We start from the raw sequence: 14,784 nt of genomic DNA on the forward strand, positions 1-14,784 counted from the left end.
TTTAGGAGTTGCTACGAACAGTCAAAAGCGGAGCATGTTATTCTTACTGGAAAGTTTACTGAGCCTTCCGCCCCCAGGCCATCCACATCACACTGACCAGGCTCTACATTACTGGAAAACTGCTGTGGTTATAAATGACCCAGTCTTTGTGCTCCTCCTCCCAAAAGATTGTGTGGTCTGTGTCTTGCTGTTCTAATCATGTTAGGCTAGAAATGACTGCAGGCCACTGTAATTGTACAACAGGATGGTTGGGTGGCTTCTTATTCACCTCTGTCATTAAAATGCAGCGTGTAGGATGGCACAGCAGCCTGATGGAGCCTGTAGATTGAGGTAATGACTTGTTAATGTTGAAGTTCAGCACACACTGATTTAAGTTTAAATTACTCTTTTGTCCTCTTGTATATGTTGTAAGCTGTTGTTTTTAGCATGAGATTCATCTCTTTGTGTTTGTCTAGATTTTGGTGTGCATGTTGTAGAGTCACACTGGCCCCAGTATCTGTATGGTTGGACCGGTTTTCACAGACTTTTACAGTTTAAGCCACTTCATGAATTTTTAACCCCTCGTTTTACACAGCTAATATGATTCCCATACTGTGCATATGTCCCAGATTCTCTCAGTATCTGTTTACTCAGCCAATGCAAACTCAACCTCAGATGGTCTCTGTTTTGCAAATTAAGTTTTCTCAACTCTATACAGCTGTACAGTATTCTTTGAACTTATGTTTTCAGGTTAATAAGCAACACATTCATTTACCTTTTTAAAATTATTTTTGCTGCTATAATTGATCACTGTTTTTTTTTCTTCTTTCAATAGCCACAATGAGCGGAAGGTGACCTGCAAGCATCCCGTCTCAGGCCTACCCTCACAAGACAACTGCATCTTTGTCGTCAATGAACAGTAAGTGTCTTGTTAACGCTTTCAGAATGCCACTGGGCAGCATTTTCAAGCACTACAGTAAGCTGTAGAAACTCTTGGTGGGTAAGCAGCATTGCACAAGTTGCTGCCTTGCCACGGTCTATTTGCAGTTCTGCCCTTTCAGTTCAAAGTCTCTATTGTAATTAACCTTCAGCCATCTGTCTTCATAAACAAAAAAATAGAAATAAGAAACAACCTACTCTATAGAAATATAATTTTTAGGTACTTCTGAACTTTTCTTTGACTGTAACTTTGACTGTAACTGTGACTGATAAGGCCACTGCATCCTGTAAACAGAAGCTGGTAGGAATGCCATGATTCATGGTTTGACACTAGTTTTGACATGGACAAAAGTTCATTTCCTTTTCTGTTATCACATGTTTAGGGATATTTTCCCCATTAGTTCTTATTTTAATTCTTTTTATCATCATCTGTGCTGTTTTCAGTCATCACATGTCTGTGCACATAACTGTATGGTAGGTTAGTCAACTTGAACTTTCACTTCAAGGTCTTGGACTGTCGGACTAAAATTAGTCCATGTGTCATCTCAAGAATTATCAGTCATTATCATTATATTCACATTTTCAGATTTATGGACCTTTAACACATTAACTCTGCAAATGGACAGCGAGTACTCTGTCCAGATTCCCACTCAAATTAATTCTGTTCCCCAATCTGTAACAGTAATAAGCAAACATGTAGTAGATCGATTGCATCCCAGCCTACACAATGACGCTGGCCTCTAGTTTGATTTTCCGTTGAAGCCACCTTCATTTAATGCTGTTCACCATGAATCAGCTCCACTCAATTTCTCACTCTTCTCAGAAACCCATGTTTTAGCAGATTTCCTATAATGTTGTTCTGTTACACTGAAGTCATGACATCACAACTGGTGTCAATTACTTTATTGAGCAATGAATGCTAGTTGAATTTTGCTCTACTTCAAGATATGAAATTTCACTTCCACATGGGAAGAGTGAAATAACATGTAACCGGGCGATTCTCTGAGCTCACTGTCTTTTTTTATATGTAATAATTTAAAATCCTGACTGGACTATAATAAGATATCTGAGGGTTTTAGTCTCACCAAATTCTTATGAGCTGCATTTTGCTCAGCGAAGATGCAATAATCAGAAAATGGTTGTGAAGCAGCTTGTTGTGCCAGAACTATCACACTGCACTCTCCCGACACATTCCTCCCCTCGCTGTGTTACTCTTACATCTCTGCTGTTTTTCACACTGAGAGGCACAACATGCTGGTGCAAGATGATATCTACTTTAGCAATCAGCTTCTTAAAGTTTTAAAGCTGTAAGATAATCCACAAAATGAATCTATTTCATATGTGTTTAAGGTCATTTCAGTCATTATATTCAAAAGTTGGCTGTGTTTTGGCAAATGTAATAGGGGAAAAAAATCTTTATCATGGACAAGTAATAAAAAGCAAAGACGGATTTAAGCTGCCATGGGGATAAAGAGGTCTGGCTTAAAATCACTGCCTAATCTGCTCTGCATTTTAAGTAATTCCAAAACTTAGCTTCAGTTTGGCACTCTCTAGTACCCGTTCAGAATAACTCTACTATAAATACTATGAAACACGAGATAGAGGAAAAGAAAGGCAATTATTTATTTCTAGAATGCAGTAGGTTATTAAATGTTTTTTTTATTGTAACTGGGTGGGGTAGCCTCTAATGAACACACAAAGCAGGAAAGAAGAGAGATGCATCATCTGTACCAAGTGGTGAAGGTCCAGTCTGTTGTTTTAGTTTTGTTAGGTTGGTAGATGACCCACAGTCAGATTAAAGCAGGAACACACAGAGAGAACTTTGCTCTGTTGGTACTGAAGACCAATTTAAGCTTTTACTTGTACATTAGCTTCTCCTAATCTGGATTATCTCTACTTATGGGTTAAAAAAGGCTATATTACATAAACAGTCTGTCCGTTATACTTTCTGCTATATTTTGTTGTTACTGGTCATGTCATGGCTTTGACACATGGTTTCAGCAGCCCAGTGAATGTCAACCTCAGCATTCTGCATTCCCGTAAATATCGGAGCCTATTTTTAGTCGACCACACAATCATGCTCAGGCTGAAAGGGAATACTAAAAAACTTAGATGTAAAACATGTTTACCAAAGCATGTTCTGACTATGTTGGTTTTCCTTAGGTTTTCAGATGGCATATCATGATCAAGGTTATGACATAAAATAATATACCCTGTGATAAAGGATTTTACCCATATTGTCCACCCAGAAATGATGATACCTTTGCCAATTAGGACTCGCTATTTAACTAGTTTAACACAGTCTTGTTTTTGATAAGATTAAAAAATTGTGCAGATAAAAACAAATTCCTTTTAATTCCTATTTACTGTCTTCAAAATCCCTCACTTGTCAAGTTTTATTCTCAACAAATTTATTTTTCCTCTATTTTGTAGTTTGAATTGTGGAAAATTATGTCACCCAGCATTTTTCAGGTAATACGCTATGAGGTGCAAATGAATAACTGTGTGTTTCTTTTCTGTTCTATTTCTTTATTTTTGTTAAACACGTTTGTCTGTTCTGTCTGTTTGTTGTTGCACACTAACAACAGACTGTGGGTGGTTTGAACAGTGTTTTGCCTGATGAATTGTTTTGTATTTGCATTCCAAAGTATTGTAAGACGCACTTTACTGTCTGAAACACTTGTTGTCTTCCTATACTGTAACCATTATAGACACCTAAACCCAAGGAGATCATTATTCATTTATTTATTAGCTAAAAGCTCGACTCTTGGACACATTTTGCGTATTACTACAGTTAAGATCACTTTTACTGGTAGTTATTTCCCAGGATGCCTTAAATGTGTAACAGTGTTAGGTACACTTAGATTGTGATCTGCGTATGCTTGCCTTTTCTTCTAATCTTTTGTTAATCAAAAACAGGTCAAGTCTGCCACCTAACAAAAGTGCTTTAAAGCAGCTTTATTTCTTTAGAATTGCTGTGTGGTCATTTAAAATTGCACCCTCAGCCACTGAGTCTACGTAGTTGTGCTTCAGTAGCGGTGTAATCCCTCCTCACTGCTTTTGCACACACACACACACACACAGTCACACAGGCACACACAGTCCATACAGGACCAGTCATTGATATAGCAATTTAATTCATAGGGTTGTATCTTTGTATGTGAAATTGATAAAATTGCTTTATCTAATGGCTAAATGTATAATGCAAGACTAAAAAAGAATAACATTGCTGTAACCAAAGTTGTTACAGCAATATTAAGTACAGAATGTTTGTTCAGCCTATAGTCAGTAAATGTAAGATTATGTGTGTGTATTTAAGAGATCATTTCATGGCCCTGTAGTGCTTTGATTTGAAATTCGGGGGTTTTGCTGTTGACATGGAGTTGTGGTAAAAGCAAAGATTGTTATTCAGCTTTGTTATTTTGCTCCCATTATTACTGTGTCCATATAACACTGTGCTTCACTGTTGTCAAGAGACAGTCTAAACTAGAAAATAGTAATTTAAAGCAGGCAGACACTCAAAACAGCATGTTGTGGATATGACTAGTGACATAGTCAATGTGCAATCTTATACTAAGATTTCAGCACAAACCAGTTACAGAAAAGTTTTATTTCAGAATATAATTGGTCGAAAACGAATAAGAAATAATACTTAATAGATTAGATTTTTTCCATAAATCAACCTACCATTTTCTAGTTATTATACATTATTGTGGCCATTTTATTTTATTGTACATTTTTTGTCAAATAAGATTAGATTTTAGATTATTGTTAATTATCCTACTTTAAATCTGTTGTGTGCAGTTTGTAATTCATTCTGCTTTTGCTGAAGTGATTAATTTGCACAAACATTAATTTTCATGCAGATTGATTATCAGGCCCTGGCTAATTATCAGCAAAGCCTCCAGCACACACAAACATGCTGCATCTTCAATCCTTTAATTGGTTAGTTCGATCAGTAATGCATCACATATCGAGTATCTCCCTTACAACTAAGTCAGTCCATTTTCACCAGCCCTCCCAAGCTTTGTTTTGATAGCAAGTCTGCACTACATTGATTATGTTTCACTTAGGATTTTGTCCATCTCTGGAACTGCTAAAAATCTTCAGAGCTCATTATATGTAGAAGAATGCAAATCTCAGTCGCTGCTCACCACTCAACAAAAGCTAACTATTTTAAAGTAGTGACTTGAAAATTGCATGCACTTTAACTTGACAGCATTAGTCACCCACTTGTCCACCCTGTGACTTCTATAATGGTTTACCCATAGATGTGCCATTTCTGCACAGAACCCACTTGTAAATTCAGTCACTTAAGACAGCCTGTAAATGCTAAAATGTTAAAGTAAATCCTGTGTAAGCCAATAAACCTTAGTACATAATAAGATATTGCTGCTTTTCTACTAAGCCTTACTTTTTAACTTAGTTCCTTCTAAATACAGGTAAAACAAAGGCAGACTGTGACTGTGTCATTGTTTAGTTACATCGTTTATTGAAGGGTCTGCAGGTAGTATTAGACCTGTACCTGTGCTGCATGGTAATGAATATTCTGTGTGTGTCGCCTGCTGTTGTGAGTCCAGATGGTGTTATCTTGTGATTTTTTAGTGTTTATGCACCGTGAGTATAATAGCATGGAGACTTGAGTCTTTAAATTGCTTTTAAATTGACTTCAAGTTTCTTTTTTTGTGTGTTAATAGTCCTGTCCTTGTGTCTAACAGATGGCTAGGTTGAGAAATTAAACTAGGTTCTATAGCTGGTTGTAAAATAAAGGTCGACAATGAATAAATGGATATAATCTGAAATTTATTAATGTTAGATCACTGGTCATATTAGCAGGAAGATGGGAGTGTCCAGTGCAGGGGTGGCAGTTTCTGGCCTTATTTAGTGACCTAAAACCAGCATATCTGAGAGGTTTTTTTTCTCTGCTGCAGTATTTTCTGCACTACTCTGATTTTTCTGTCTTGTTCCCTGAAGACCACAGCGTTGTTCCCTTCCCAAAGAATGTAGGACATCTCCATGGGCCAGAGTCAACTTATTTTACAAGGTGCTCTATCCTATGGCAAACATGTCAAACTTGATACGCTTTTAACTTTTGCTTTAGAATACACTGCCCAACCCCAAAAAATAAGTCTTACACTCTAATATTCAGTTAGACCACCTTTGGCTCTCAATATAGACTACAGCTCTGCGATGTCACAACATTTATTCATGTTCAGAGCTGCATTCATTTCTCGCCAAGATCTTGTATTGATGATGGAAGAGTTGGACTGCTGCACAAAGTCTTCTCCAGCACATCCCAAAGATTCTCAATGGGGTTGAGGTCTGGACTCTGTGGTGGGCAATCAATGTGTGAAAATGATGTATTATGCTCCTTGAATCACTCTTTCAAAATTTGAGCCCGATTGTTCTGACATTGTCATCTTGGAATATACTTGTGCCATTAGGGAAGAAAAAATCCATTGATGGAATAACCTGGTCATTCAGTATGTTCAGGTAGTCGGCTGACCTCATTCTTTGGACACATAACATTGCTGAACCTAGACTTCACCCACTGCAGCAACCCCAGATCATAGCACCGCCCCCACAGGCTTGTACAGTAGGCACTCGGCATGATGGGTGCAACACTTCCCCCTCCTCCCTTATTACCGTGATTCACACATCACTCTGGAACAGGGTAAATCTGCACTCATCAGACCACATGACCTTCTTCCATTGGACAGTTTTAAACCTAGATTTAGTAGTTTCATCAATCTCCTTAGATGTTGTCTTTGTTTGATTCATGCCAATAATTTGACCCTTCTGAAACAGATAAACATCTTTTCCACGACCACAGCATGTGTCTTCCGACATGGTTGTTTAAGAAATGAGAAGCTACTATCAGTTAGAAATAAATAACTTGTTACCAGCTAAAACATAATCATTCATGCAGTAGTTATCTAATGGGAGGCTCTTTACCTACTATTTGCTTAGTTAAATCCAGCTGGTGACTTTTTTTTTTGGACGGGCAGTGTACGTTTAAGAGGTGTCCTGGCTTGATTAACTGCTGCATTCCAACATGTCAGGCAGCCTTTGCAGATCATTTAAAGCTGTTTGAGAACTGGAAATCTATCTGTAGTGACATGGTGGGAGTAATTGGCTTGATTCATAGGCTCATGTTGAAATCTCATTATAGAAGTTTGAACTTCAGAGGAGTGATGGCCGAACAGATTATAAATACTGCTTCCTCCTATTCTCATTGAGGTCGTTGAACACACGAATTAAGAGTCTATATTACTGATTGATGAATTGCATATGTGCTCTTGGCATGCTTTGTGTCTTTTGTTTAGATCTGCCTCCAAAGTTCCAGCGAATGAGAAGAAGGAACGGCCACTAAGCACCATGAGTGAGGCCTCCAACTACACAGGCGGCTCAGACCATGCCGCAAACCCCAGTAGCCCAGCAGGAAGAGTAAGTAACACACATAAGGACAGGATTAACATACAGTACCTATCTGTTAAGTTTGGAAGTAATGGAAAAGTAACTGGCTCAGATTTTAAAAATACTTGAGAAAAAAGAAATAGAGGTTTTATTGATCGATCTTCATTCCTCATGTGTTTCTAGCCCTCAAGACCTTCCAAAAAAATTCATAATTTTGGAAAGAGATCCAACTCAATCAGGAGGAATCCTAGTGCCCCAGTAATCAAGAGAAACTGGCTTTATAAACAGGTGAGCAAGAGAATATGACTTCAAATAATATTTGTGGGATAAGAACTGACGTAGCACTGAACTGAAGTGAGAAGCAGAGTTTTATTTCCCAAAACATTTTTTAATCCAAATATTTTCCCTTTATATCGCCTGTGTTGAAGAAAAGTATTAAATCACAACATTTAAGGAGCTAGAAACAGCAAGTATTTGACTTTTCTGCTTGATCAAAATAATAATAAATTTATACTGATTAATTGACTAAACATTGGAGCTCCAGTACTAATCAGTACTGGCGCCAATTTGAGCCACGTCATTATGTCACTGTACACGTGTGTGTCTCTGCTTTCTCAGCAATGCGAGTGCCAAGCACAGCAACACAAACAATGGCGGTCGCAAAGTTTTTGGTGTCTTATTGGTCACAAGATCAATCCCACCCTCAGCCCATAATGTAAGCAGTTCTTGGTTCTAGACTGGTGCCACGCTTAAACTAGTTTTCCTGGCTAAAAGAGTTTCTTTGGCTTCTGAAATGCAAAGAACTGGCTTGAGGTTAGGCACCGTCTATGAACCAGCCCTCAAACATTTAGCTCTACTTGCTGCTGTACTGTCTCAAGTTTAACTTCTTCTTCAAGTCCATTTGTAATGTGTGCAGTACATGTCAATGAAATCCTTATGTGCAGGCATTTTTCACAATTGCTTAAAAAGAAAATGGCAAAATAAATTTTAAACTTCAAAAATCCAGCACAAGGAAATAACACATAATACAAAAATTGAATTCATGTCATTCAGATGTTTCAGCCTATTCTTCTGCCTTTTTTCTAGAAGTTGTCATGGGGGTTGTGCAAATTAGTGAGTGGAAAACTACTGTTTGTTTACTACTGTTTGTTTAGTAATATGTTTAATTGTGTCTAAAAGTGTCTAAATTTAGCTTAAATATAAAACATCTTGTGAATTCAAACTTACTATACAACACTATATAAACTATAGACTTTTCTTCCTTTTTACACCAGACTGTTACTGTCAGCAACAGTTTTAAGATGAGCTCAAAGGATGCTTTTTGAAGTCTTACAGTATCTGAGCAGTTCTTTGTCCAGTGTTTCTGCTCAGCCAATCAGCCAGAATGTGTTTGAATACCAATCCCTCATCACAGCTCCCTGGTTACTTACAGCAGGGTGAAAAGGGGATGCTTAAGGCAGCTCTTGGCCAGACAGGACTTTCTCATTGCTTCCTAAGTGGAAGGCTTACTTAGTTTTGATTGCAGCCTCCCGGCACAGTCGAGTGAACATATGATGGTTTCCTTTGGTACAGCTGCCAGCTGCTGTTTCTTTAAGGACTTCAATCAAGGTGACGTAGATCAAGCAAAAGACTCACAAATCTGGTACCCCGAATAAAAGCTGGATTTGCACTTTTATTTTCCTGCCTCATTGAAACCTGGAAGCTATTGAAGTCCTTGGCTGAGGAAAAGCTGCAGCCCTTCACTTGAACAAATGCCACAGTGATTGATGTGATTGGTGAAAGCCTAGTTTTTTTTCCGGCTTGAACAGAGCAGAGTTTCTGATAAAGTTTATTCATGAACACGTAAAAAAACGAGTGGTTAAGACCTCTTTTATATGGCAGGACGGTGCTTATACACTAAAAAAGTTGAAATGGGATTGTTGTACTTCAGATATACCTCCATTATCAACATGCTGAACAGCATCTGGTATTGTGAACCTTTTTGATACTAATGTGCTAAACATCCCGCTTCCATGGAAGTGAATTTCCATTTGCACTGTAGCCCACATGCTGTTTGACCATAATGACAAGGTTGGAAAGCCCCCTCCCCCCTACTTCTGTCTCCAGCCTGAATCCATGATTAAGGACTCTGCTCAAGTTTTCCAATAATGCAAACGGGGGAGTTAATGCCCTTTTTCTCAACCTCCATCCTTTCAACCAAGAGCTTGAAACCCCTTTGATCACAGCATTGTGATACAGAGGAACAACTTTTTGTTGGCAACTGAACAACTTTTCTTTTTAAAAGTGAAAGCTGGTTATTGGATTGAAAATATGGACATAGTGGAACACTCTTATTATCTGTGTGTCAAACCAGAAATTAAATGTTTAACCCAAACCAAATGAATTACCCCTTTACCATCCCAAGAATTTGTAATATCTGAGGTGTATAGAGCAACCTTCACACAATAGAGTATACTATTACCATTAAGGTAATAGTGTACTCTATTAACCTATATAAAGAAAACAATAACTAAGTAATTCACTTCAATCAAACGTTTTTTTTTTTTTTTTTTTTTTGCAGGACAGTACAGGGATGAAGCTGTGGAAAAAGAGGTGGTTTGTATTGTCTGACCTGTGCCTCTTCTACTACAGAGGTGAGTCCAATGCTCTCAGCTAATAACATATCTGATTACCGTGACACTTCTAACAACAACTAAGCTTTCGATTAGTAGTCGGCTGACTTTCAGAGAAACTGTCAATGTATCTGGATCCAAGTCCCTGTGGTAAGCAGCCTGGCAGGACCTAGTGAAGAGAGAGATATTATTTGAAACCTCTTCTCTTCTGATTTGTCACTTCAGACCATTTTTCCCTGAGTTAAGCCAGAGCTTCAAACAAGGCTTGGATGCAGTCATAATGTTGAAAGAGAAGACATAGCCATATTATTCCTTCTTCATACAGTGGTTGGATACTTATTTCCTGTAATTCTTGGATTTACTTGCAATTTAACCTGCTAATATTTACAGATCCTCCTCTAAATCCATGTCTTAGAGCCACCAGTCTGAATACAGTTGGTATTTAAATAAAATTGCTTAATTTAGTGAAAACAGCTTTCCTACCAAGTAACTTTTTATATTATCATTAAATTGGAGTTTTAATCTTTTATTTAGAGGACCACTTATCTGTCATTTATATTCATAATGCATTTAGTGTACGTCTCTCAGTCTAATTTTCCATTCAGTTATTAAGGCTGCCCTTATAAATTGTTCTCTTTCCCACTGATACGCTGTAGTACGTGACCAAGCTCTCTCATGCTTTACTAATGTTAATATCAAATATTGACACAGCTGTGTCCAGAGAATTACTACTCTTCTCAAATGTTATTCACCATTCATCATGAGCCTTCATCCTAGTTAACACCAGTATGGGTTAAGAAACTTTTTCAGCCCCCTCCGCACTCACACACAAACTTGCACCCATACTAAACAGATCAAGCAAATGCACATAAGGGAATGCAGCAGTAACTTTCTTGATATATTTTGTCTTCCTGCACTTTTTTGCACATTGCTTAAACTCAGTTTGGGAGGTTAAGTAATTTTCTGCGTATTCCACAGAACTCAATCTGATCCCCCCTGTGTAGAATGCTCCATTGTCAGTGTGGAGTCCCGTCTGCTAATTTAATGAGGATTAGCGCACCACAGCTACTTAAGACATTTAATCGATGCTTTGTGTTTTTCACACTTGTTTTTTTTTTTCCTCTGCAGATGAAAAAGAGGAAGGGATACTTGGAAGCATCCTTCTTCCAAGCTTCCATATATCCATGTTGTCTGTGGATGATCACGTTAACAGAAAATACTCCTTCAAGGTCAGTGCATGTTTTAATTCCAGTAAAAGTTTGTTGGACTGCACTTTTTATTTTAGAACTCTGAAAGCACTTGTTTTAAGAATAAACTGTATATTTCTTTATAAACAGGTTAATAGTTCGATGTGCAGAACTCCTAAAAAGTACTTTTTTTTACTTTAACACTGTTAATGCTAAGAAAGCAGGTCAAATTAACATTATATCTGTGCTTGCTGCTTTCAGTAGTGTTGTACTAGTTCATTGCAATAGTCTTAGTTGAATTGGAAACCTCAAGCTACTGGGCAACAGGCATATTTTATGGGATCGCAGTGGTGTGTACAGAATTTGACTGTGGGTCCTTCATAAACCCTAAGAGACAACAAAGTTGTCCTGCCAAGCACAGCCAAACACAGACGCCCAAGAGTCTGCTCAAGGTCTCTCCAACCACACAGCCCACTCCTTATCCAACTTTGACTAAAGAGAGAAGCACAAAATCAGGGCACAACATCTTCAGTTTAAATTGATTCTCTCAGGAATGGGATGACTTTTTGACTGCATATTTTTCATTCTAAATGTTTCCTGTCTCTTGTTGTTGTGATTGAAAGTTTCTCAGTTCTAAAGTTAATTCTGAAGTAATTGGAGAAATGCCAGTGTTTTCTGTCTGTCAGATAATGGTAAACAGGATATTGAGGCTTTTCACTAAACATTTCATTTTTCTCTTTCTGTCTGCCTTTAACAATGCATTGGTTTGTTCCCTGCGAGGGAAAAGAGCAGCAGCACAACCATGTGTCTTCCATATAATGAACTGCATGGTAAGGCCTACAGTATTATGGCAGGTTTACTACCCTCTACTTATATGCATGAAACTTAGGTGACTTTTAGTAGCTTATTTAGCTTATTTCACAAGCCAGTATTTATTACCATTATTTGCTAAGAGATGTGTTAAAGAAACATATTAACATTATTGTTTCCTCACACTATATTCTATATTCATAAACCTACACGAAAACAGGAATTCACTAATAATTATGTGTAATGTTCTCACCTTCTTTCCTTCAGGTTACTTTTTGTATGTTACTGTTCCTGTCCATGAAACAGGCGACACATCCAAACATGCGGACGTACTATTTTTGCACAGACACGGCCAAAGAAATGGAGTCTTGGATGAAAGTAATGACAGACGCGGCACTTGTGCATTCAGACCCAGTCAAAAGGTTTGTAAGAACATCTCTTATCACTAATTTAGATGTTAGTGTAGTTTTAGTAAGGAGATGACATTGAGTTATTTTGCTGTTGAATGGAGAAACAGATGTAAAAAAAACGCATTTGAGGACAGTTCTTAAAATAAGTACTAATGACTTTGCATTCCTGAGCTTACATCGCCATCCTAACTTTCCTTTTTTAGCCTTTCTACTGTAAGTAAGTGCCTTTAAGCTCGCTGCTGTTAAGCCTGTTAGGTTTGTTAGCATCAGTTTAACACCCACTTTTGACATTTCTCGTTTCTGGGTTTGTTGATAAAGCTTCGATAAAAAAAAAAATTATGTTATTTAACAATTTCTTACTGTTAAAGTTTATTGTGGAGTAACATACACAAGCACCTCATGTATGTGTGGGCAGGTGAATGCATGGTGCAGGTGGTTCTGGATGTCATGCACAGCTGTGCTAACTGATCAAGATCACTGACTCATCAGAATGGGTTTTTCCTTCCTATTTTAAAGCAGTTTTAAATGTCTGTCATTTGGCAGCCCACCTGTCTAATGCCCTCCTTTTACATGGGCGGGAAGAGGCGTAATGGTAAAGTACTCTGTAATTACACAGAGCAGTAGTGCCTGAAATCCACTGAATAGCACTGTTAAATAGGACTGTGAAGCAGCATAGAGACTGTCTAGAGATATAGCATTAGAATATAGTATCTTTCTGGTGAAGGCTGTATTTTGCAATCTATGCCCAGTATTACATTTTATCTTTTTATATTTTAACATGATTTATATTTTATATGTTAAAACGATGGGTAGTATTACAAGATACAGGAGGCCAAACTTAACATGTGTGTACAATCTCCTCCAAACAAGTATGAGGAAATGTCCACAGGCTTTTCATAGGACTAAATATGTGCTCTACTTGGTTAGTGGAGCCACAGAAGGCTGGGAAACACATTATTCGACTAGTGCTTCTATTAAAAAAAAAATACAGGTGGAAACTTTGAAGGAATGCTTTTCCCACTGCCCTCCTATTGCTAACCCAGTGAGCCATGCTGCTGAGGGGAATTTGCAGAACTTTGAAGATGTGACCTTGAAACTGTCTAAGGCCAAGGCGTTGTGGTGTCTATTACCCATGGTGAACTCCCTAAGGACCACACTTTAGACAGATATTCTGGAGAGGAAGCTAATGGGAGCTGCAAATGGATTACAGGGGTCTGAACACGACCTTTGAGACATCCCCATACAGAGGCAGTGTTTTATTGGGCATATCTGATTCCCTTTTACATGCCTGGTATCTTTTGGCAGCTGGAAGGAGGCATTGTGAAACTACATCCTTTTTCTTTGAAGTTTCTTTATGTTTTGAAGCGACTGCAACCACATTACAAAGGTAGTGCATCGGGTCTGCTGTGCTTTGTCCATATGTCATATGATGTCTCTTTTAATGCTCCATACTTACCTTACTTATACTTCATATAACACATTTTAATTGTTATCTGTGACACAGAAGGAACTTTTCCATAACTGCCCGTGTGATCTTATGCGTCTTCATTGTTTTTGTATGACACAGCATTGTTTCTTTCAACACACTCAGGCCTCTTTCTGTCCTTTGCAGGTTGGAAAAGCTAAAAGTGGAGCAATGTGGACCACAAGATATCAACAATGTGACCAACCACAGGCCGCCTCTCACACAGCCAGAAATCCAGAACAATGAACGCAACCGTGAGGTTGACCGTGAGTGCACTGTTGCAGTCACTTCCACTACAGCGGAAGAAGAGAGGAAACAGCGAGATGCTGAGCGCTACGGCTTCCAGAAGGATGGGGCAGACCGTGAACGTCCACTCACCAAAATCAACAGTATCAAACTTCAGCCAGCACAAGCGGCAGTCGTTAAGGCTAACATCACCTCACCACAGACTCCGACTGAGATGGATGGGCCCTACCGCAGCTCCCAGGTTAATGGATCTGGAGAGCAGTTTCCAGCTGATGGACCTGGAGTCCCTCCTCAGAGAAGCCCCACTAATGAACCTGAACGCACCCTCAGCAGGACCAGCTCTATGCAGCAACTGGAGCAGTGGGTACGCACACAAAGGGGACGGAACCAGGATGATGACACTAGGAGGTTAGCTTGATTGTATGTTTTACAAATATTAATGTGACTTGTGCACTGTGATGGGACAAATTATGCCTGTACAAGATATTTTTTAGATAATTGCACTGGAGACTAACAGTGTCTTGGTGCTCTCAGTTTTTGCTTCATTCAGCAGTCTCTGTTAGTCATTAAATGCATGTCCTGCAGAAAGATCTTTAGTTTCCATGTAGTCACAAGCTTTTTAAATGCTACTGGATTTTACAGACCAGTGAGAATTCTAGCCGGGCTCTGTCAGGGAGTCTTAATAGAAAGCTGTGTCGATGCCAGCTGCACTGACTTTG

At 38.5% G+C, this 14,784-nt stretch overlaps 1 protein-coding gene across 3 annotated transcripts in view; it reads left to right on the plus strand.

The window, feature by feature from the left end:
* LOC113165463 (pleckstrin homology domain-containing family A member 5-like) overlaps positions 1-14,784 on the plus strand; it is a 70,536-nt gene that overhangs the window by 40,602 nt on the left and 15,150 nt on the right. For all 3 annotated transcript variants that reach the window (XM_026364939.1, XM_026364936.1, XM_026364937.1), the window contains 7 exons: positions 815-898; positions 7,245-7,365; positions 7,519-7,623; positions 9,896-9,968; positions 11,076-11,176; positions 12,251-12,366; positions 13,967-14,473. In XM_026364939.1, the coding sequence (XP_026220724.1) occupies positions 815-898; positions 7,245-7,365; positions 7,519-7,623; positions 9,896-9,968; positions 11,076-11,176; positions 12,251-12,366; positions 13,967-14,473 (1,107 nt within the window). The remainder of the gene's footprint in view (positions 1-814; positions 899-7,244; positions 7,366-7,518; positions 7,624-9,895; positions 9,969-11,075; positions 11,177-12,250; positions 12,367-13,966; positions 14,474-14,784) is intronic.

The sequence above is a fragment of the Anabas testudineus genome, chromosome 6 (assembly GCF_900324465.2).
Source record: "Anabas testudineus chromosome 6, fAnaTes1.2, whole genome shotgun sequence".
Classification (NCBI taxonomy): domain Eukaryota; kingdom Metazoa; phylum Chordata; class Actinopteri; order Anabantiformes; family Anabantidae; genus Anabas; species Anabas testudineus.